This window comes from Aythya fuligula, chromosome Z (assembly GCF_009819795.1).
Source record: "Aythya fuligula isolate bAytFul2 chromosome Z, bAytFul2.pri, whole genome shotgun sequence".
NCBI classification, from domain to species: Eukaryota; Metazoa; Chordata; class Aves; order Anseriformes; family Anatidae; genus Aythya; species Aythya fuligula.
In genome coordinates this window covers 19,269,605-19,294,818 of record NC_045593.1, presented here as the reverse complement: position 1 = coordinate 19,294,818, position 25,214 = coordinate 19,269,605, and the positions used below count along the sequence as shown (strand labels likewise).

The window sequence follows — 25,214 nt, the reverse complement described above, 5'->3', positions numbered from 1 at the left end:
ATTTAGGGGCGCGCGGCGGGGCGGCGGCGGCCGGCGGCAGGTAACGGCTGGGAAGGGGAGGGGGGGAAAAAAAAAGGGGGAAAAGGGGAAAAGAGGGGAAAGGGGGGGGCACCCACACAACGGGGCCGCAACGCGGAGGGTCTGCGGTGACGGGGGGAGGCACAAAGGAGAGCGGCTGGGAGGGCAGCGGAGGGGAGGGACCCCCCCCTCCCCCCCCCCTCCCCCCCCCGGTCCGGATCGCCTCAGGGAGCCCCAGAAGGGGACCGGCGGGCACAGCCCTCGTTTGGGGCCGTCTGTCTGTCTGTCTGTCTGCCTGTCTGCGTGTTGCTGCTGAGGTGCCTCCGAAAGGGCAGCCTGCCGGTGTGGCGGGATGGTTCTGCTGCTGGGCAGCCCGACCGACGGCCGCCCGGGAGGGGAGGAATTAAAGGTCTGCAAAGGGAAGGGGTCAAACGCGTTGGGGAGTCAAAATATGTTGTGTTTTGTTTTGTTTTTTTTAATCCTCTCTGCCCCTTACAGAACATGAAAGTAATTGCACTTCTCTTCCTAAATGTTGCTACTTGCTGAGGAATCTGCTGAAATCAATTAATTTTCTGAATTTAATGAACTTAATAGTCTGAGCGTTGGTGTGTTGCTGTAGGAAAGTGAGAGAGGGACAGCACAGCGGGGCATACACACCACAAACCTCCTGGATTTCTTGCTGGTGGTGGTAGTAACCTCTTTCTTCAAGTGCTAGAGGAGCCAAGAAGTGCTCCATGGACCTCATGCTCCTCAGCAGTGAGGAGCCTGTTGGGAGCGTGAAGGTCAAAGGCAGCCTTGGCCACACTGGCCGTGAGATGGTGACGTTCAGGATCCTTGGGTCAGGAAGGAGGGCGAAAAGCAAGCTCCCCACCTGGACTTCAAGAGGGTAGACTTTGGCCTCGTTAAGGATCTGCATGGAAAAATGGCTTTGGATAAGGCCCTAGAGGGAAGAGGGGCCCAAGAAGGCTGATTAGTACTCAAGGATCACCTTCTCCAAGCTTAAGAGCAGTGCATTCCAATAAAGAGGAAGTCAAGCAAAAATGACAGGAGGCCTGTGTGGATTAACAAGGAGTTCCTGGCAAAACTCAGACATCGTAAGGAGGCATATAGAGGGCGGAAGGAAGGTTGGGGAACCTGGGAGGAATACAGAGAGATTGTTTAAGCGTCAGGGTGTTAGGAAGGCTAAAGCTCAAATGGAATTGAATTTGGCCAGGGATGTCAAGACAGGGCTTATAGATAGAGGCTAAATGCTTCTGTAAGTACATTGGTGACAAAAGGAGGACTAGGGAAAAAAAGTGGACCTTTACTGACTGTTGACAGTGGATTGTATCGGGCAGGGTGCTGCCAGCAGGCTGAGGGAGGTGATCCTTCGTTCTCCTCAGCACTGGTGAGGGCACACGTGGGTGCTGTGTCCCTTTCTGGGTTCCCCAGTCCAAGAGAGACCTGGACATACTGGAGAGAGTCCAGTGAAGGGCCTGGAGCATCTGTCCCATGAGGAGAGGCTGAGTGAGTTGGGACTGTTCAGCCTGGAGGATGTTCTGGGGAATCTCATCAGTGTTTCATGGACATCCTAGAGCAACTCCAGAGGAGGGCCATGAGCGTGCTCTGAGAGCTGGAGCACCTTCCTGTGAAGACAGGCAGAGGGAGGTGGGGCTGTTCAGCCTGGAGAAGAGAAGGCTCCGGGGAAACCTTACAGCAGCTTCCCACTACCGAAAGGGGACTACAGGAAAGCTGGGGAGGGTCTCTCTGTCAGGAGATGGGGTGATAGGACAAGAAGTAATGACTCTTAAGCTAAAAGAGGGTAAGTTTAGATTAGATACAAGGAAGAAATACTGTGAAGGTGGTCAGGCAGTGAAACAGTTTGCTGAGAGAAGCTGTGGATGCCCCATCCCTGGAGGTGCTCAAGGCCAAGTTGGATGGGGCTTTGAGCAATCTGGTCTGGGGAGAGGTGTCCCTGCCCATGGCAGGAGGTTGGAGTTAGATGGTCTTTAAGTTCCCTTCCAACCCAAACCATTCTGTGATTCTGTGAATGTGCATTAATACCTGAAGGGAGGATGCAAAACAGACTGAGCCAGGCTCTTTCCTCTGCCCCACCAGTGCCAAGACAAGAGGCGTGGGCTCAAACAGGAGGTTCCGTCTGAACATCAGGTTCAGACTTCACTATTCTTCACTGTGCAGGTGAGGGAGCCCTGGCACAGGCTGCCCAGACAGGCTGTGGGGTCTCCTCCTTGGGGATCTCCAAAAGCCACCTGGACATGGCCCTGGGCAGCCTGCTCTGGGTGTCCCTGCTTGGGCAGGGGTTGGGCCAGATGGGCCCAGAGGTCCCTGCCAAGCTAAATGATTTTGCCATCCTGAGAGGTGGTTACTCTATATTGTTTGCATATAGGTATCTTCAATATGAAGGTGAATTTCAGAATGTTCAGTGTATGTAAGGTTATGCAAGATTTTCAAGTGATTGTCTTTGAAAATGTATTTGAGTCTCATAAATATTTCCAAGAAGGAAGTAAGCTTGGAGGAAGGAAGGAAGCTTACGGATGAAAAGCTCTTGATTAGAAAGCAGTTACAGCTTGAGTAATCAAAATTACTTTAGGATAGATACAGCTTTTGGATCAGTTCTAAGTATTCTTGGCTTGTTACAAAGCCTCAAGCAGTAGCAGCTATTTGCCATGTCACTCGTATGTACCGTTTTCTTGCTTGATCTACCTGAGTTATGTGGCTCTGGCTGAGAAATTACCACTTGAAGCTGCAAGCTTGGCTTTTAATGTTTATTTTGAGGAAATTTCAGAAGTCTGTTTGCCAGCAACCTTTAGGCTTTTGTGATTGACCTGGTGGTGAGCCTTACCTAGACCTAACTCCTTCCTGTGATGGTCCTGGTATTGTCTCTGCTCCCTGATTTGCAAGCTGGCTTTGCTGGCAAGAAAATTCCATTTTGCTGCAGTTTAACTGAAACTGTCATTTTTAGGTCACTAGATGTTACATTCCTGATCCAGAAAGGGATAGCTCATCATATGACACACAACCTGTATTCATTTGGGTGTTGTTTTCGTGATTTATGAAATAAGATTAAAATCACAAGTGCTCTGTTACTTGGGATAACTAGAGCCATCCCTTTTGTATGAATGTATGAATTTCTTTAGAAACTGATTTACCACAAACCTGTGATAACAGAATGCTGTTGTTACTTTATGCCTATATTTCTTGACTTCAGGGGTGTTTCTAGGTTTCCACAGAGCACTGTCTGAAGCATTGGTTTAAAGATGTAGGTGAAAAGGCTTAGTGAGTTCCTATCAAAATGGAAGCAGGATGTGAAAAATAACAAGTACTGTATGAGAGTTTAAATTGGCTGATCTCATGGCATACGTGTTTCACACATCTTTATTTACTGAAGTAATCTCAGCATTTTAACAGAGTTTTTTTCCTCTGGAAGGTAACATATTCTGAGAGTTAAGGACTGTCACTAGTAGTAGTTCTAAATTGATCGTGTTGTTTTTACTGTGTAGTATTTTGACAGACTTTGATCCCTTGCCACTTTGGCAGACCCAGCCTTGAAAGTAGCCTGACAAACTTCCAACAGCAGTTTGGGTTTTTTTGTATCTTTCCTTTTACTTAGCATTGTACCTAACTAGGCTTGGCTAGAAAAAAATGTTGTACTTAGTGGTCCACAACAAGTGCATAGTCTAGATAAATTGTTGTTTCTGCTTTTTTTTTTCTTTTTTTTTAAAAAAAAAAAAAAAGCTTCTGAAATGACTATCTTTGTCAATGTTAGTTCAGCATCAGCTTGAACTTTTACCTTAGATTCCAAATAACCTGCACTGGTTTGTAAAACAGAACATTTCTGGTTGTATTGTGTAATTGCTGGGACTAACGAGTTTTCTTTTGTCCAGACTTGCAACTTGTCTGACTTAGTCGTTGACAGTGAACAATTGGTGTTCAGCAGCATTTCTCTGGAATGATGGCACTGACTTGTAAAGCTTTGGTATAGCTTACATGCAGGGTTCTGTGCCATCAAATCTTCATATGCTAATATTAGAAAACACAAGTTTCCATAGAAATCTCTTCCATGCTCTGATCTAAAGTATGGCTGCTTGTTTTGTTAGGTATTGGCTCCGCCATTTCTTTTACAACTTTCTTCTAGGCAGCATGGATGGAAGTGCTTAGTGTAACTCTGGCTCTTTCTTCTAGAGTTAAATTTCCCTTAAGAATTAAATTTCCCTTAAGAATCAATCTCATAAAAGCTAGAGGAACTAAGGTTTTTTGTTGTATTGTTTTGTTTTCAAAAAAAAAAAAAAAAACACACATTAGAAGACATTGCAACAGCCCATTTGTGGATTCAGAGGTCTGCGCCTTAAATCTTGTAGCTGCATTGATCAGTAGGGGGAAAAAATAAGCTACATCAAAAGAAGCTAACAGCAGATATATGCTGAACTGTGGTTTGATTTTTTATTTTTTTTTGAAGCTATAGTCACATCTGCTAGTGCCAGCAAGGGGGGGTTTCAGTTAATTTTTCCATTGCAGGTGATGGAGTCTCAGTTTTATTGCCTTTCAGGAGCTGAGTACAGTGAAATAGTACTTTAAACTGTGTAAGATTTTTATTTCTTTTGTGCTCCCTTAGAACAGAAACTAAGTTCTCGAAAGTGCAAGCTAGTAGAGAATTGGACCTCAGGTTTCTCATCTGTAAATCAGTTCAACTAAGGCAGGAAAACAGTTGAAGCATGTAGAAATGGCATTTATTTAAAAAGATGACTTCATCTGATATTCTTTTCATTCAGAAATATTACACCTTAGCAAAGGTTTGATACTCTGCTATTGTTTCTGAGTTGTTTTTTTGCTTTTTAAGTGTTAGCTCTTGTGTTCCTTCAAGTGATTCAGGGTATGTTCCATTTTCTGATAAACCTCTGCCATACTTCACGTGACAATATGATTTAGAGTTTTTTGATTAGCTCTGTGGATTTATCGTCTAGCCTGAAATAAGTCATTATTGATAAGAAAACCAGTAAGTTTGTAATGATGCAATACTAAGCTTAGGTGACAGTGCAGCTGCTCTAATGTGGCACCAATCATAGTGGCAAATGTTTTTGTTTGTTTGTTTGTTTTGTTGTTGTTTTTTTTTGTGTGTGTGTTGTTTTTGTTGTTTTTTTTCTGGGAGAGAAATGCTATGTTGTGTATTTTTTTTTCCTTTCTGCCTTTTTACCTCTGCTTCACTCTTCTTTCTTCAGCATAGAATTTGCATCTGCTATTGTTCTGCAGCTTTGGGCAATTAGCAGGAAAATGAAGCTGCTCTCTTCTTTCTACCCAGTTTATATCTGGCCTCAGGATTCTCAGGAGCTTCAAATCCTGCACCACATTGTTCAAGTTTAATAGGTTTAAATGAATCTTGCTTAAAATAGCAAATTGTAAGGTCTATGCTTAGAGTGCAGCAAGCTTCAACAAGGTAGAAGGTGGTATTTCTGATAAATATTAGAGTAAGTCAAGACACTGAAATAGAGCTTAGGACCTAAACCAAATTCTCTGGTGTTGGTCTTGTTCACTGTGTGGATTTACTTAAATTTATGAAACCAGTTGGGATTTTAAAATGCAGAAAGGAATGTGTGAATATTATGTGAAGGTGTTATATCTGTAGTTAGCAGGGGTCAATTGATTTAGCTCTTACTGTATACTTGCGATTAATTTATCTAAAGCTGTATTGACCTTAAACTATCATAAAATCATAGAATATCCTGAGTTGGAGGGGACCCTCCATTGAGTCCAATGCCTGGCAACCCAAAAATTCAGACCATGTGACTAAGTGCACACTGTAATGGTTGTCATACCTAGTCCAGCAAGAGCATATTATTAAAAAAAAAAAAAATTAATTCATTGAAACAAAGTCCGATTATAGATAATAGTACTGTTATTTAGTAAATAAATCTATAATGACAGGTGTAAGTGCTTGTTAACCTAATTGAGGAGTCTTCTAATCAGCAATATTCCTAATATAAAATTTTTCTGTAGTAAATCTTTGTGGGCTTTGAGTAATGAACTCTGAAGTATGGATGCAAGAAGAATTCTACTAAATGCCTCTAGCTGTTTAGTCCAAACTGAAAAACACCTATGTTGGTGAGCCCTAAGAAGGCACTGCTGTAATGTTTCGAGATTGACGTTTGTTGTGTCGTTGGTTTAGGATTCATGTGAAAATCAATTTTCTTTATATTATATTATTTACCTTTGTTTTCAAGTCAAAAAGCTTAGATATGCATATACCTAAGGAACGTGATTCTAGCTTGATATTGATACATTGGTGCTTAAATGACTTTTCCAATCTAATCTTAGCGTGACCTGTATGAAATGTGCTTTGCATCTTCGTCATCATTATAAACTACATGCAGTCAAAAGCAAGGAGTGTTTTCTGTCATAAGCTGCAGTTTCTTTTTGGTCTTGTAACAGTCAATTCTGTTCTAAAATTTTCTTTAAATTTTGAGACATTTTAAAATTTAAGAAATTTAAAAAAAATAAAATTTTTAAAATTTAAAATAAATTTAAATTTAAAAAAAAAATTAAATTTAAGAAATTTTAAAATGTCTCGTCTGAACCTTATGTAAAGTGCTTATATTGGTGCCTTTAAAAGCAAGGTAGCGTGGTAATCATAATCGAATTCTTAGAACTGTTTTAAAACCTGAGCAATGGTTTTACACTGTTTTAATTGCTAACCTTTTATAGAAATACCAGTGAATTTTGTTTTCATGCATGACGTGAAAGACTTAAGATGATGCATTTCTTAAATTTGTAACTTAAGAGACTTTCAACTGCATCATTTGTCTTAAACAGACACTGGAATTTGTTACAGCTGTAAGTAAAATGGAAAAAAAAAAAAAAAAAGCCCATTCTTTTTCCAGAGTGAAAAGAGATTGTCAGGGGAAAAATAGCATACCTGAGAAAATGTCATATAACAAATGGAAATTTGAATCTGTTAGTGATCTGAAGTGAAGACTAATAGCTAAAATGGAAAAAAAATCCTTGTCTATTACAGGAATTCTGTGCAGCATGTTTTCTGGGTGGAACTGGGTGGCCCGTTGCTTATACTTGTTTTGGAATATTTGTTCCCTTGGAGGTAAGGCTTCTGTTCTACATATGAGAGACCTGTAGAAAGTCTTTAAATGGATGCTTGAAGCACTTACCTGCTTTTTGTCTAGATAACTGTGGGGCATAAAATAAGGTATAGTACAATTAAGAGACCCATGCTATGTTGTTAACCTTATGGTAAGGTAATGCAGTGTTAAACCAATACTCACCTCTGCTTCCATTCCTACAGAATTGTACAGAGCTAGTAAAGCCGACTTTGATCAGTGACAGGTTGCTTTGTTTCCACTGACATCACTGGAACTAGTCACTGTAGCAGACTGCAGTGGTGAATTTGGTCTTACAGTGTGATTTCTTTAATAAAAATAAAAAAATAAAAAAACTTTGAAGCAATATTATATGATTTAATTTTGCATATGCTAAATGATATTTCAATGAAAACCTAACTTGGTCAGACTCAACAGCTGTTAAAGGAATAAGCTTCCAATGAATTAGTGTTTTAATCAAGGTGGAGCCATGGGCAACTTCACTTGTATAGGAAATGATCATCCTGAAGCTGTTTAGTATGGCTATTGAATCAAGGCAACATTTCAGTCTGCTGATGTTTGCATGCCTTGGTAGCAGTCTTCACAATTTAATCATTGTGTTGATGTTTCTTTGTAAAAAGATTACTACCAAATACAGAGAGTTGGCCCTAATTCCCCAGTACTCTTACAATATACGTATTGAAGATTCTGAAGTGGATGACTGAAGTGTTTAACTGTTTGCATGTGGTTTTTCTAAAACTAGTCCTCCACAACAAAGGTGTATATGTCAGTATTTTGTTAACTTTCTCAACAGTAAATTAGCTGCAAGAGTAACCTCAGTTACTTCCCCTTTCAAGATACACATTCAGTCCTTGACTCTATTCTCACTTTCTCTAAAGACCCTTGGTTATTAGTCGAGCTTTACTGGCTTCATAAAATGTTTTTGCAATGCCTAGGGAACATTACGTTGGTTTTGTCCCTTAAATCTATACTTCGTGATCCACTAACACACTGCAGTTTTGTAACAGTCAAGTAAGTAATTTCCTGCTTAGGCATACTTTGTAATATCGTCAATAGTACACTAATTTTGTACCAGCAATTATTGTGGAATGCTCTGCTTTTTTAAAAAGATGGTGTTGTCTTTTTTCTTCCAGTTTCAGGTGGACTTGTACAGTCATGTGGTCACATCATCCCAGAGTCTCCTGTATTGGCCCTTGGTTCCAATTTCACAGCATTATGCATTTTGAATGAGAGTTGTCTTGACTTTGGCAATATATATGCTAATCAAATTATCTGGAAAATTAAAAATAAAGTGGTACCTAGAGAACAATACCGTGAAATAAACAGAACAGTTTCCAGTGTCACATTTAATGACACTTCTTCACTAGCTACTCCTCTGACATGCAACGTTCTAGCAGATGGACAGATTGAGCAGAACATTTATGGAATTACAGTTACATTAGGCTGTAAGTACTGATTTTCTTGAGCTTTATTCTGGTTTAAACACTAAAAAAGTTCTTTGAGAAACCGGTAAGGGAATGAAAACGAAACTGTGTACATCTTGAGATGTTCTTTTTCATTTCCTTAGCTCCTGCATAATTGCATAAATATGCTGTCAAATAGTATGTCATCAAAGCCGGTGAATATGCACAAAATAAAATATTCCAAAAAATAGAGAATACTCTGGACTATTTAAGAGAAAAATGTTGAAGCAAGAAGACTTAAGTTTCGTAAAGAAGGTTTGAACTTAGCTGAAAAAGATCCTAGGAAAGAAATCAAACTTTCCTTGGTTCTTCCTGCTGTGCAAGGAAATACAATAAGGTCATAAATCCTAGTTTCATAATAGAATTATAAGATTACTGTTTCCTTCATTAGCAGACTTAGAAATATCTAGTCCATCTGTACCACTAAATGAAAACTGAACTGCCTTAAGAAGGAAACATGCTATTTGGATTATTCAACACTTATATATAGAAAAATACCTCTAACGATTTGTAAACTTTCTTTTTCCAAGCAGGATAGTTTTTACATAACTCTGAGCAAGTGCTCCTTGAGTCAAGACTGAGGTCTTGAGAAGGTGTAATGCGAATGACTCAATATATTACTGCTTAATTGGTGGTCAGTTCATAAAGTGATAAATGTGTCCTTCCTGGTGAAATACGTTGCCTCCTAATGTTGGTAAAAGGCATTGCAATTACTGTCTGATTTACATGAAGAAGCTTTGGGTTTACCATTCAAACTCATGTGGCTCTATCATGAGTTACAAAATGATTTCATAGAAGAAGTTATTTCAACTTCTGATGAGTAAATTTATTCTCAGAAAAGATGGGACAGACAGTACATGGAAAGGTGAATATGTAGAATATCCTATGGAAACTTAAATGACAGTACAGATAGTGTTCTACAGTTGTAATTCACATGTGAATCTTGAGGAGCACTTGTTGTTACAGCTGCTGTTTTCATTCTGTCAATTAAAATGCTATTAGAAGTGAGCAGCATGTTTCAGAACAGTACAGGTGTTTAGGAACAAAGCTATGAACATGTTCATAAGTTGGTAGTTCTGTTTAAAATAGGATTTTCTGCTTGAAAAGAAATAAGATGCTTTATATTACACTGATGTAAAGAGTGATTATCCTAAAAGCTGAAAACAAACTCAATGCTATCTTTGTATGATATGATTCGACTTTAAGAAGGAAAAAAAAGTTCAGTTGCTGTCTGAAAGTTTCTTACATGCTCAAGTGTATTGATGACGTTCCCTTATCCCTCCTGTAGATGTTTGTCTAAACCATCCCTCCCCTGTAAATGGGGTAAGGGAGTAGAGCTATCACAACTGCTTCACATATCAGGTTGTTGACAAAGTCAGTATATGCTGTTGCAGCTGTGCTGGTCAGTAGCATTTCTCCCCCTCCAGCATGAATTAAAATAGATTTAGTACAGTAGGAAAGAGATGGCCAGTACCTTTCTGTGCTGTTTCTTACTTTGTCAGGTGCTTGTTTCTTATACTGACTGCCTACTGTTTCTCAGAGCAGCTGGTTAAACTTACTGACTTCTGCTGCTGGATGGTCCCTAGTGCTTTTTACCCCCCTCATTTAAAAATGCATGTAACTAAAAGTACTTCTGATGCTTGCTGAAATTGCTGTAATGGGACATGTCTCATGATTCTTACTGAACAGAAAATTGTACATCAGTTAATTATCACTAACTTTTCTGTACAGTGCCCCCAGAGAAGCCCACGAATTTAAGTTGTATTGTGCATCAGCAGTCAAAACTCACGTATCCTATGACTTGTACGTGGAACCCTGGAAGGCATACATTCCTGGACACGCATTTTAAGTTGAAATACAGGTGGTAAGTAGCTCTCTATAGAATATTTTAATCATTCTGAAGAATGTTTGTAAGCTAAGCCAAACTTCCTTGTAATTCTTTAATACTTTGGAAAACGTTTTTAAATCCAGTTTTCTGAAACATTGCTGCCCATTTTGGGAGGGAGTGAAGAGTTAAAGAAGTTCACATCCAAAGTAATTAAAAGAAGGACTTGAAATTTGGTTACTATATCTATTTTACAGTAACAGCCATCTCAATTTTTCCATTCTTCAAACACATGCATAGCGTGGTTAGAATACGGTACACCTAATCATGATCTGGCTGGACCCCAAATATTTTGATTTTTGTGATCATGGTTCTATCCCATTCTAAGCAAGTGAAGAAACCAACATACAGTCACTGGGTTTTGTGAAGTGGTGTTTGCTCTGTATTTCTTAAGTACTCAGTAGTTTGTTCACAATCTAATTCTAATGTGAAGCTGTCAGCAAAAGTTTTGCTCATATAAAATCAAACTGATGTATTTTTAAAACTCTTTAAATGGTCTTTGGTCATTTAAGATTATGCAGAATTAATGCCCCTCTCTGGAAACAGGAATAACTGCCAACAACTTCCTGTCTCCTCTTGTTCCTCTACAGTGTTTTGGTAATGACTATGGTAGAAAGTATGGGTAGCTAGAAAACAAACATTCTATAAAGGAAACCAAACTTACTTCTTTGTTGCATTTTTTGTTATTCAGGCCACGAGAGAACTTTCCTGACTGCATACCAAAAGATGCAAATAATTCCTGTACCATTTCTGATGTTCAGTTCTTTGTTAACCTAGAGGTCTGGGTAGAAGTGGCAAATGCTCTTGGGAAGAATGAATCTGATCGTCTTGTTTTTGATCCCATTGAGATTGGTAACTATATACCTCTTAATACAGTTTTAGTAGTGTGTAGGACTGCTGCTCCTGTGCATATTACTGAATTGATATGCAATTTTATTCACTATAAAAATTAACATTTCCAGAGTGTTGTTGACACTACAACTTGAACTGTGCTGGACAAAATTTATAGAAGTTGAGAGATTTGATCACTGTTCAGACTGAGTTCTTAAGTAGTCTGCTTTAGACATGAGTGTGAAATAGCAGACATTTGTGCTCATGAAAGGCCTTCCTGGCAGTATTGCAGCACAGCGTGCCAACTGCTAGATGCATGGAAAAACAATGCAGCTGCATAGTTGACTCTAACTTCTCTTCTAGTCAAACCACTGTCTCCACATAACTTATCCGTCAACTCGGGAATACTACCTACTGTTCTGAAGCTTTCCTGGGAGAACCGGATTTCAACAGCTGTGATGAAACTGAAATTCAATATTCGCTATAGGATCGTTAATGAAACGAACTGGATGCAGGTAACACAAGTAATGTCTTCTGCTACTCTTTTGCTATAACCTGAACTTTTTGTGATTAGTGCCTTTACAATCTTCTCTTACAGGTTCCTTCTGAGGATACAGCTTCACCAAGAACTTCATTCAGTGTTCAAGGTCTCAGACCTTACACAGAGTATGTCTTTTCAATTCGATGCATGAAGGAAGATGGAGTAGGCTATTGGAGTGACTGGAGTGAAGAAAAAACAGGAGTCACAACTGAAGATAGTAAGTAATGTATGAAACTTGGTCCCAGACTTCCAAAATGTCTGCGTGCTGAGCAGTTTGACAATAGCCAACTGAAATTGTGCATCATCATTTGAACTGCTTGATTATACATGTGACTGCAACAGAAGCTATCCTATATGTATGAAAGTTTTCAGTAGGCAAAGAGTGCCTTAGTTTTTAAGCAATCCAGGGTTTAGGAAGCCATCAAATAAAGTATTAGGCAAACCAACATCACTAAGTATGATCTAGAGATTTTTCTTTAAAGCACTGATATGAAAAAATATGCATATGGAAGTACAGTCTCTTGTTCACCAAAGCATCTAAGTAAAACACTCTTATTTAGTCTTACTTTTCCTGAGACGTTCTGTATCTGCAATACTTTCTTGCTTGTCACATTATTACCTACAGACTGGTTTTCTGATGTCTTGCACCCATTGGTTTACAATATTCTGCCTCCAGTTTCTAAGAGTCTCACTGCTCATCCATTAATGTGCGAGGTATTGAGAAAACACCATATATAAATCACTGACTTTCCACAAGACTGAGCCTGTGTGGAAAATGGTTTTACTTTGTCTATACATAGTCATAAAAATTATTGATGATGGTCACTGGGTTTGTCATGTTACAGGTGTGGACTTCACGTATACTGTCCCTTTGCAAAAAAAAAAAAAAAAAATTGAATTGCTGCTATCATGACTTAATACAGAATACTTGTACTCTTTGCCAGCAGCAGCTCTTTGAGTGCATTGTTTAGATCATGTTTAGTGTTGTGCAAAAGGACTTGTGAGCAGGATGTGTACAACTTCAGATATACACCAATCACTTCACAACTAACATATACAGAAGATAGGTTAGGATGTAGTGAAAGTGAACTGCTGGGCAGAGCTTTAAGTTCACAGCCATATTTTAAAAAAAAAAAAAAAAAAAAAAAGCTGTTGAAAAACCTCAGTCAAGGGTCAGCTTCCAGTGCTTTGTGGAGCAAGTCTTCATTCAGCATTACTCTTTTTTTTTTTTTTTTTTTTTTTTTCAAATATGCTTTAGCCTTTCCTACTTGCACTCTTCTTGGTCTCCTTTCTGCAGTATTCCATCTGTTCCTTAGTGCATTCCAAGGCACCTTCTTATTAACAGTCTGTACTGTGTAATGTTTCAGTGCATCTATCTCTAAACAGAGTTAAACCACTAAAGGATTTTTCTGTCAAAGCACCACCCTGTGCTTAGAGCTCAATATTATGCTGGGTCAGAAGTCCTTTCTTATTTATCCTAATAGAGCTCCCAGTAAAGAAGTGTTTTGATTTTTTTCTTATATTGTAGCAAAAAGAATGAGTGTAGATATAACCTACTTATTTAAGCAAAATGGAATTTGTGTACAAAATTACTTCATTCAGTAAAACATTACTTCAGCTTTACTCAAAACTTATTTTCTCTTGGAAAGGTATTATAAAAATATTCTTTCAATGTTCTAACCACTTCTTTTCATTTCCTAATGACATTGTTTCTGCTTTCCGCGGAGTGGAAGAGGCATATGTTCTGTGGTTACTATCTCAACCAGAGCAATGAGGATTTCAGGACATCCTGCTTATTAGATTGCATTGCTGTTCTGCTGTGGTGACTTGCTCTGCAAGAATAATGCCATAAGTGATCAAGTATCAATGTCTTATTTTAGTCTCAGAACCAAGGTGTTATGATAGGGAAGGAAAATGAGGCAGGTCATGTTGCATTTGTGACCTCTATTAGGTGAGATGTACAACTGCATCTGCTTCATATGAATCACAGGTATGTACTCAAATGAGATTAAGAGCTCACTTGGCCTCAATTCCCAGCTTTTCCACTCTGTTGTAAAGCATAAGAGACAAGACGTACTCCCTGGTCTTGCCATTGCTATTTAGATGTAAAAATGCCATGCCTCTTTGTGTTTAATGTTAAAAACACAAAAGAATTCCTATGGAAAACACAGTCTAGCAAGATTATAAATATAAATACATTTTTAAGATCATCTTTCTTTTTGTTATGGTTAAAGCCCTTGCAAAGAATTGGCCTTCTTTATTTTTTTTGCTTCATGCACAATAATTAATTCATTTTATTTTGAAGTTTGCAGTGGAAATACCACTTGAATCTTTACAGTACTGACACCAAACAGTATTGTAGTGTTGTGCAAAAGTACTGTAGTTCTGATACCCTTTTTAGAATAAACTGTTTGGGAAATTTAGGAACCTTATTACCGGCTTCCTCATTAACTCTTCTGCAGTTTTCATTTTTAGGTGACTTCGTGTTGAGGGGTAGGGTTACAGACCATAGCAAGAACAGCAGTATAAAGAAGCACAGTGCTGTGCTGCACAATGTAGATTTGACTATCCTTGGTGCTGCCAAATTCAACGTGTTATCACTGATGCTCAGCATGGTGGTGCTCAGTTGCTTTGATATTGTGCATTAGAGCAGAACGGGTGTTTTGTTCATCCCATCAGGAAATCTTTCCATAGAGATGTTCCATTTAACATACCAAGCATTGTTTCCTTCCAGGGAAATAAGGAAACAATTTTTGTATATGTCTTAAAGAAAAACAGCATGCAAGTAATGATAGTCAAATGATGAATTCAAACAGATAAGAAAAAATGTCTCTACTCTTAAGCACTGTTTCTTTCATCAGAACCATCTAAAGGGCCATCCATATGGAGAATCTTTGATGCATTATCTTCACCAGCTTCTTGGACTGTACATCTGCTGTGGAAGGTAAAGCAATGTGATAAACTGCATAAATTCAGCATTCTTTTAAAAACATGAGTTTAAGTGGGGGAAAAAAATTACCTCAACAAACTTTCCTAGATGACTGTGATAAAACATGTCTTAGTGATGCAAAAAGTGACTTTAATTTTTAATAACTGCTTACATGTGTACTTTTTGTATACTTATAAAAGCCATGAGTTAATTGACAGAAGTCTGTAATGCAGAATGTACAGAATCCCCTTTCAAGTTTGCCACTTGCTGTCTGTAAGGAGTCTGTGGAATTGGAAGCGCCCTTGAACAAAGTGAACACTCTTTATGCTTTCTGATGTATGCTAAAACGTTTGTAACACTGACTGTACAAGAATCCTCCAGCTGCAAAATCCATTAAGTGTAGAGGCATTCCAGAGACCAGAGCTATGAAATACGGTTCTGTGTGTTTGCATGCAGTAGATCACTGGCTAGTTGACTGAAAAATCCAAAGCTGAAAAAGTGAATGCAGTTATATCAGTCCCCATTTCCTGATTTCTTCTGGTCTGTGAACTTTGTCGCATTTGACCTATCTGTCTTTTATTATTTTCCCATGATTTGTGAAGTATTACTTGTTGAAGGCTTGGGTGAAGTTACCTGTGTAGTGACCGTTTTCTGATGAAACTCATGTCACATGCCACTCTGAAACTATTAGCTTAGAATTGGAAAACTTTTACTAAAGCTTGCCCTGTTGATCAATTTTATGTTCCCAGAAAACTGTTACAGATAATACAGATATGAATATTCTTGCATGTGTAATAAAAGAAAATTGTGCTGTGTTGCATTTAGGCTCAACCCAGGCTATGAGGGTTGAGATTCTTTTGTTGTCATTGTGTTGTGAAATTGCACAAAGTGTAGGCTTCTTCCACACATAGTCTACAATCTTGATAGAACATTTGCTGGACTACCATGTAGGGTTGTAAGAAAATGAGGTTTTAAACAAGAAATAGTTCTGGAGACTTTTACAGAAATGAACTCTAAACTCATATGCAGTTTTCTTACATTTGCAGCTGTTTAAGCTACATAATCTGTCTTCCTCTTAGACTTTTAAACTATGCTTCAAAGACAGTGAAGTTTAAGTCACTTTTGTTCAGTATCAGTCTAATAAAAGATGCGTTTCTGACAGGCACTGGAGCCATTTGAAGCAAATGGAGTAATCTTGTGGTATGAAGTGACTGTCAGAGCTAAATCACCTCCCTTCCTTCCGCCATGGAAGTACAACGTTAATAAAACCAACCTTACATTAATGCTGTTGAACAGAACTTACGAAGTGACTGTGATTGCCCACAACAGAGTTGGTGCATCCCCTCCATCGGTTCTGCTTATCCCAACAAGTAATTCAAAAGGTTCGTGTCCTAGTAATGTCCCTAATTTACAAATGCGTGGAATAATAGCATCTGCATGGCTTTTCTTAGAAGAAATTTTAAGTGTTGTAAAAATTACACTTTTTATTCAAACACAATTACACTGTTGAATGAATCTTCACTCTTATTCCTTTTAATTATGCCACCACTTGTATGTTGAGGAGCATGCAGACTTCTGTATTTATGGATTTATTTGAAGCTTTGTGTGCTATTTCGCTGTTCCTTTAGATTCCTAGAGCACTGTATTCCCTATTATATTTTTCTTAGCATAGCAGATATTTTCATGTCCTTTTTTAAAAATAAAAGGGTGGGGGAAGTTGGTCATTGTTCTTCTTCCTTCTGCCTTCTGACATTTTTTTTCTCTCCTGCTTTCTTCTCTTGTCCCAGTATTACCCTCCAACAATTCCAATATCTTACTTGGGTGCTCTGTCCTCTGCTTACACTGTTACCTTAGTGTTCTTTTATCATGTTCCTTTTATTGTGCAGTAGTAGTAACTACAGACTGATTTCTCCTTATTTGCAACATCTGATGAATCTAGCCTCTTAGACAATCCAAACATTATCAGGACAGGTAGCAAAAATAAAAATACTGAGAGGTGTGATGCATTTAGTATAAATGCTAAGTGAGAGTCACAAATTCTAAAGCTATTAGGTGAGCTAACTAAGGGTATGTTTTAAAAAGAACAGCATTTCATCCAGAACAACTTGATAAGCTACGTGAACATGTTCAGGATTAGAATGAATGTCTAAAAGTTTGATTTCACACTGAAACAGACAACTTATGCAGCTTCTCTGTTAAATGTAGTATCACTTATGGTTTTTGAATAGCCTAGCATTTGGTAATTTGGATCTCTGATACAAATTCATATGTAAGCTTTCAAATTTAAGAAAATGGCTTTCACATTTTCTTAGTTTCTGTCAAATTGTTGCCATCGCAATAATCAAAATTATGCACATCTGACAAAATAAGCTGCTATTATGAATACCTAGTGGAAGAAGTGCCAACATTTTAACTCTTCTATTTTCTTTCATCCCAGCTCCTGTGAAGAATATTAGAACACTACCTAAAGATGGCAAACTATGGGTAGGGTGGACTGCTCCTAACAGTAATGTTCTTAAATACGTGATTGAATGGTGTCTGCTGTCCAACAGCTCAGACTGCATCATGGAATGGCAGAATGAACCAGGAAATATTCAAGGAACATACTTAAAAGGTACTTAACTCACAAGCTTGCAAATATGTAAAACACTAAGAATCTAATGAATATTCTCAAAAGGAAGAATATCTTTATGCTAACTAGATTTTTTTTATAGGATAGGAATCTGACATAATGCTGAGGCTTACTCTTACTTTATTATGAGTGCATAAAAAAGTCTGTGTTTTTGCCAAACATAAAACTAATCTTGCATTTTGAAATTCATGTTATTTAACAGCAAGGTTTTTATCTGAGTTTTGTTGTCATTCTTGGGAATTATTAAAATAGTGAAGAGGCTGAGTTCCTTCAAAATCAGATTTTCTCATCCATATTTCAGTTCAAACAATGAAACTTGATCAGCTTTGATTCTTTTCAGATTATAACCAGTAGCTCAAATCTATAATTTTGAGGTTCGTTGTTGCAGACAGATAAAGATTTCTTATTTTAAATAAATAAGGAAAAAAGCCAAAGACTTCTTTGAAGTCTGATTATTACTTTATTGAACCACTTTGTTCCTTTTGTTACTTTTTCGGAGTAACACATCAATGAGCTCTTGGAGGGGGGTGAAATCAACAGCATTAGGTGTAAATGCATCTAACAAAACAGCCAGCACCCAGCATCTGAAGTAAATGAGATGGATGGTGAGGAACTTGATTCTTTGAAACAACATATTTTGTAATTCCTTTTATTAGGTGATATAAAGCCATTCAAGTGCTACTTGATAACTGTGTACCCTCTATATGCTGATGGTCAGGGAAGTGGACAGTCTGTGAAGGCTTATCTTCAGCAGGATCGTAAGTACAAAACTGTCACCTTGGAGCACATTAAGCAGCTGTCTTGGCTAAAATAATGAGGGCTTTGTGTACAAGTGGACTGCATAATAAAAAGTGGTCCTACACATAAAGGTCATTTAACATAGCTGGTTTTGTTCCTTCCATTAACATCTGCTCTGCTAGTATACAATAATGAAAGTAGTTAAACATGTCTGTAAAGAAATTTTTCCCTTTTCCAACTTTCATTGGATAATTTTGCATGGGATTTTGCTACATTATTGGTATGGTAATATTTCTATGCTGATTTATTTTAGATTTTAAGTATGAAGTTGAGACTAATTAGCTTCAGTTGAAGATTTCATGCGATGTGATCTGCTGATTACCAGTTTTCATATATTTTTCTAGCAGTTTCTCTTTTAAAGTATCTTTGAAGTTGCTGTACTGCCTGAAAATAATTTTGTTAAATGAGTTAGTCCAGCTGTTTCACTGAAGTTTTTATGAAATGACAGTTCAGTGCTCATCAATACACTGCTTCTGTGTGAGAGAAACAAACTAATCTTCATCTCCCACTACAGGTCCTTCAAAAGGACCAACTGTTCAGACAAAAAAAGTAGGAAAAGCTGAAGCTGTTCTGACATGGAACCATCTCACAGTGGATGAGCAAAATGGATTTATCAGAAGTTACACAATATTTTACAAAACTATCGATGGAAATGAAACAGGTAACAGAAAGCAGAGATATGCTTTGTGGCATTGAAGTACTTGATGTTTTTCTGGAGTATGTATTATAAAGAAAAAAGAAGATACAGACGCAAGTGTGTTTAACAGTCTTTGATATAAAGCTGATACCTTATACATGCTTCTCCTACATTGTGAATAGGAAATTCCCAAATAAAGAATTAAGAACGTTCAGCGTTCAGTCTGTGTTACAGGGTACTGAGTCTGGTTTCTAAGAGCTGATTGGCAATTATTCTGATCCCATCTGTCAATCTAAATACAGGACAAGGTGGATGCATAGAAAGATGGGCACAAACAGAATCTATGAATCAAGCAGCATTCAAGTTTCCAGCACTGCACAGGATCAGCAGGTCAAAATGAAATATCAGAAGCACAGTTCTGTAAAATATATTCACTAAAGAAATATATTCACTAAAGAAACTGGAACACAGGAGGTTGTCTAAACTTCAGACAGCACTTCTGTGCTGTGCGGGTGAGGGAGCCCTGGCACATGCTGTCCAGACAGGCTGTGGGGTCTCCTCCTTGGAGATCTCCAAAAGCCATCTGGACGTGGCCGTGGGCAGCCTGCTCTGGGTGTCCCTGCTTGGGCAGGGGTTGGGCCAGATGGGCCCAGAGGTCCCTGCCAGCCTGGGATTCTGTGAAGATGAAGCTATATTGTTCAAGCTGTGAAGGAGTTGTCTGCATTTAAGTAAGATAAAGCCTTTTAAAATAAAAATAGTTTAATGTTTTTGGAGTTTTAGGTTAAGATATTGCTGATGTATAAAACGTATTTTGAAGTGCTCTCTAGTTCTTCTTATGACCTCCAGGCATAAATTGGTAGTTGATGCTATCAAAAGTTTATTTTTGAGATCTGCTTAAGCTAGCAGGGCAAGTTACTTATGCTTATCCTACTTCTCATTTATAGTTAATTTATTATCAGTTTAGTTTGTAACAACTTTCTGAAAAACAGTAAATCCATGCATGAACTATCATCAAGAAAGACTAAATTAATTCAAGCACTTGAACTGAAACAAGTGAATCTCGGCATTCCTTATACAAGTTTGTAGCCTTTCTATGTCTGTACTTTCCATGCAGCCACTCATACTTCTCAAACCATCTTGTATTTCTTAAAATGTGATGTCTTAATGCTACTGTGTTTGTGGAGAACTAATAAGCTACTACAGAAAACTGTCTCTTTCCTTCCTTCAGCTGTGTCAGTGGATCCTTCCAAGACAGAGTATACCCTCTCTTCTCTAACCAGTGACACGCTGTATACTGTGCGGATGATGGCATACACAGATGAAGGAGGCAGGAGTGGTCCTGATTTTACATTTACTACACAGAAATTTGGTAAGGAAGACTGGCAAAACTAATAGAAGTAGGAAGTAATGTTGCAACAGTGTAGCAAGGCTCCATTTAGGATCTGATATCAGAGGGCGGTAACATTATTTTAAAAGAAAACGCATCTATTACACTCCTGTATTCACATGCAGCAAGACACGGTATTCAGATAGTCTGTCTCAAGCACCAAGAGCTATTTGTCCAGGATGTTCTGTCAGGATTCTTCTTGATTGTACAGAGGACAAGGGCTTCTAACTGTCCTCTGCACATTTCCTGAATCGTTTTCATGTTGGCAAACACGCTGGCTTGGGATGTGTTTCCTGTGCAATGAAGATCTGCAAAGCGTTAAATTTGAGTGTACAGCTTTAGAAAGCTTCCTGTTTGTAATGGTAAGAGTAGCAACATTAACTGAATTTTGCTGTGGAAAGCACTTTTTTTATTTTTTTTTTCCTCTATGTTCCCTAAGCATTCTGTAAGGTTTACTTTAAATGTTCATATCATTTAAGAAGGAATGCATACCAATACTGCAGTCTTTAAGTGTTTGTGGGGAGAGGATATTTTCATATACAGAATAAACAGGCAGACAACTAGTGACTTTGCTTGCATTAGTCATCTGGCTGTGATGTTGATATGGCATCTGGTAGGCCACTGAAACACCTGGACCACAGATGCATTCATTTTGGTGTCGTATCTGCCTGGATAAAAATTATATACAGCTTCCAAAGCAATCTGCAGTTCTTACTGATGCAAGGCATTAGATTGGTTGAACAGAGCTTTTTGTGTTTACCAACAGACTATTTTCATACAGTGAAAAAGTTCTTTTGAAGGTGGGTCTTGAGCTGCATGTGTCCAGTTTCAGATTCTCCCTGTATCTATGGGAACGTATGCTGCTGCTGAGTGGCATTGAAGCACTGACATACAAATACCAGAGGGTTATAACTTCTTTATTTTTCTAGGGAGAGGAGAAATTGAAGCTATAGTTGTACCTGTGTGCCTTGCATTCCTGTTGATTGTACTCCTTGGAGTACTGTTTTGCTTCAACAAACGTGACTTGTAAGTATAAATGAAGCTTCTCTCTTTTGCTCATAGTACTGCTTCTCTCTTCTGCTTGTAGTATTTTTTTTCGGCATGAGACTTGGCAATAATCATTAAGTAAATGTTCTGCAGTTAGATTGGAAAAGAAAGTAAAACACATATGCATTGATGATAAACATGCTCATTTTCTTAAAAAAAAAAAAAAAAAAAAAGGGGGGGGGGGGCTTTTTTGATACTGATTACATTTCTTACTGTTAATGATTAGCACTGAGATCTAAAGTCCTATGGATTGATCCTGCAAGGAAATTTCTTGCTGGTCTTGGTTAGGATTAAGTTTGTTAGGTTTTGATGGGAGTATACTCTGTTTTCTGAGTAATCTTATAAGAGGAGAATGATGGTTGTCATCCTTTGAAGATGACAGAAGAATGTTTTGTATTTGAGTTATTCAGTTATGGTATTTGAAAACTTTAAGCACTGCAGCAAATAAATAATTGGTAGGTATCTTATTTTTCTGCCTTGTATAACCTCAGTTATACTTGGTTCGTATTTACTACCTGCAGGAAAACATTCTGTCTTTCTCCTGCTCCTTCCATCCCAAGGTTCTTGTCTGTGTCTTTAGCTGAGAGCTTATTGCTGAAGTGTTTACCCTGGCAAAGAGCAGTGCCTTTTACATGTCCCCAGTCAACTGCCTTTTCTTTCTGCTTAGAGATCACTTTCTGCCCTGTTCCTTCTGATCTCCCCACTGCTTCTAAGATAAGATTTTAATGCGCTTCTGTTGAAGTCCATCTTGCAACATCCCTTACTACCTCTTAACATTTGTTTGCCATGTTTTATGGCTACATTGTGTGGGAGATCTGCAAGTGCAGCGCCTTGTTTTTCTCAGTAATACAGCTTCTTGCAAAGACACAAGGGCAGGAAGTACTTCTGTTGGAAAATATAGTCTTGCAAAGATCCTGTGCCAGGGCCCAGTGTCCTGGATTACACAAAACTTATCAGTATAGGAATTCGAGAAGTACATCTTGTAATCTTGTTTTTAATCCTCTGCAGAATTAAAAAGCATATTTGGCCTAATGTCCCTGATCCATCCAAGAGCAACATTGCTCAGTGGTCACCTCAAGTTCCAGCTAAGGTAATACTCACCTCTCAGCATCTTTATTTTCCTAATCCATAAGGTCTCTAATGAACTAACAGAGGGAGTCTTCTCCCTTCTCACACACACAGATTTCTGGGGAAAGGGGAAAACTGGATATTAAGTTTCATGACAGTATGATATGGCTAGAAGACTTTGTTGTATCAATTACTGAGTTAGAAATATGTGGTTCTTGGGCATAAACTCACAGTACAGAGATGGCTTTAGCAGTACAAATTACATTCAGTTTACTAGTTTGAAGTGTCAAGGCCTGATTGTTTGACTCATTCACAGGAAATCAATATTAAGTAAACAGCATTTGTGATTTGTAAAACCTTTAAGTGACTTGTTTGTACAGTTAAGTGGTGCATGAGAGAAAGATCTGAAGATGGATGAGGTGAGTGGCAGCAGAATTTATGCCCCATGTGAGGTGGATAAATTATGTTCGATAAATTGTGGCTAACTTCTTGTTTGGCTCTGAATATGCTGTTGGGAGTAGTATGTATGGCCTCAGTACAAAATGTTCTGTGCTGCACAGTGAATGGCTTTCTGTTTACAGTTTCTCAGAGCAAGTAAAATTAGAGCACATTTTGTAGTGAAACAAAGCTATAGCTTTTACTTTGTTAACATACTTGGGAGATATTGCCACACTTAATGAGAAGGCAAACTGCGTGGAGAATCTTGATGAAATTAACAGAACAAATATTCAGATACTTAATGTTTTGTTTTAACTTAACCTTCCTCTTAGGCAACATCCCTCTCTTTTTTTCAGCACAACTTTAATTCTAAAGATCAGATGTACCCAGAAGGCAGCTTTACAGATGTAAGCGTCGTAGAAATAGAAGCTGATGACAAGAAGTCTTTCTCAGAACAAGATCTAAAGCCTTTTGATTTGCTTAAAAAGGAAAAGAGTACTTCAGAAGGGCACAGCAGTGGTATTGGAGGATCCTCCTGTATGTCTTCTCCTAGGCAAAGCGTCTCTGACAGCGATGAAGGTGAAACTACACAAAACACTTCAAGCACTGTACAGTATTCGACAGTAGTGCTCAATGGCTACAGAGACCAAACACCTGTGCAAGTCTTCTCAAGGTCTGAATCTACTCAGCCACTGCTAGATTCAGAAGAGAGATCAGAGGATCATGGTGGAGGGAGTGACAGTACAACACTGAGGCAGCAGTATTTTAAACAAAATTGTGGTCAGGATGAAAACAACACTGACAGGCCTTGCTTTGAAATACCAAAGCAGATTATTCCTGCTAATGAGGAGGATCTCGCTGGATTTGCACAATTGCAGATCTCAGGGCAGAATTCAGAGCCTCTGGGTCTTGGTCTAGAGAAAAGTACCCAGGAAGCTGCTCTGTCAGATGTTTTACAGACAAGTACTGAAGGACAAACTGTGAGATATGAAACAGTAGAAGGAAACCCACCATCAGTTGATGAAATGCCAAAAAGTTATCTCCCACAGACTGTGAGACAAGGGGGTTATATGCCTCAGTGAGAGAAGAGACTGGCTGCATTAGGCCTTCATTAGTGCCTGTTCACACTTCTTCCTGTGTTTCTGATGAATTAAGCTAGGTATTTTTATCTGAATGCAGATAGAAATATTAAAATTAGGTGAAGAATAATTTGACAAAATACAGTAAGGACTGTGTTTCTGTGGAAAATTTGCATTCCAGACCTTCTGGAGACTTACTTTTATGCACTACATGAAATCATATTTGTCTGAATAGCTGAACGAGCCTTTGTGCTACAGTGCTTTTTGTGTCTTGTCACATCAAATTTACACATGATTGAAAACAGCAAGTTTCAGTTAATCACATCGGCCAACAGACCTAGAAGAAATACGTTGATTTGCAACAGTATACAAGCCTAAGAAGCCAGCTTTGGTTGTTTGGAGCATATTTGTACTTAAATGAGACCGAAGTTTAGTATTCCAATGTGGGGAAAAATACTATGTCATACACTTTTCAGTAGCTTGATTGACTCTGACTTTTGATGTGGCCCAGTGTCACAGTTTCCAGCTTGTCAGACTCGGTGTGCAAATCATGCATCCACATTTAGGAATTGCATAGAACTTTTGATGGTTTGCAAGTAACAAAATGCCCTTATTGCTTGACTGAGTGTTACTGTAATAATTGATATTATGCATATATTTAGATGTGTGCACATGAACTATACAATAATTTGGCCTAAGAATGTGCCTTGCAACTTGATGCACAGCAATTCAGTTTTCATGTTTAAAAGTTAAAAATCTGGATGAAAACACAGATAATTACTTATTTAAAGCTTTTGTACCCAAAACACTGTCTGATTATACCACACCACTTTGGTCATATTAATAGCCTTTGTATATAATAAGTGCACCTTTGCAGTGCCTAGCTTGAGAGGCAAGTAATGAGCTAAAACTTTTCAAAGTTTTTATAACTACTTAGGAGAAAGGGGATGTCAGGGGATCTTCCTGAATGACTACAATGACTAGTGTGCTATAACTTTACTGCTAACACCACGGGACCTCCTTGAAACTGAACATAGTAAAAAGAAGCACTGAAGTCATTGAAGTGCTCAGGGAAAAAAAAAAAAAGAAAAAACTATACCCTGAACTTTCAAGTTCATGACTATATGTATCTATTATCTAGCATGAGCCACAATGTTTGTGGTGGCTAAAATTCTTTTTTCTTATGTCTCACTTCTATTGTGTATTTTATTTAGAAGGTACATATAACTGCATTAAAATTAACCTCTTCCCAAGTGATGAAATCTTATGACACTTGCAGATTTATTTTTTTTTTACCTTGACTCAGCCTAGTCAGCTTTTCTGATCTGACACTAATAAAACCTTGATTCAAAACACTA

At 38.2% G+C, this 25,214-nt stretch overlaps 1 protein-coding gene across 1 annotated transcript; it reads left to right on the top strand.

Annotated features, from left to right (window-relative positions):
• IL6ST (interleukin 6 signal transducer) lies at positions 1-25,214 on the top strand. The gene is made up of 16 exons (XM_032206746.1): positions 1-40; positions 7,025-7,105; positions 8,255-8,566; positions 10,316-10,448; positions 11,161-11,321; positions 11,664-11,815; positions 11,899-12,058; positions 14,703-14,785; positions 15,933-16,152; positions 17,208-17,384; positions 18,059-18,160; positions 18,715-18,861; positions 20,066-20,206; positions 21,154-21,250; positions 22,280-22,361; positions 23,134-25,214. Exons 2-16 carry the CDS (start codon positions 7,039-7,041, stop codon positions 23,857-23,859), a joined length of 2,760 nt encoding a protein of 919 aa, XP_032062637.1. The 5' UTR covers positions 1-40; positions 7,025-7,038; the 3' UTR covers positions 23,860-25,214.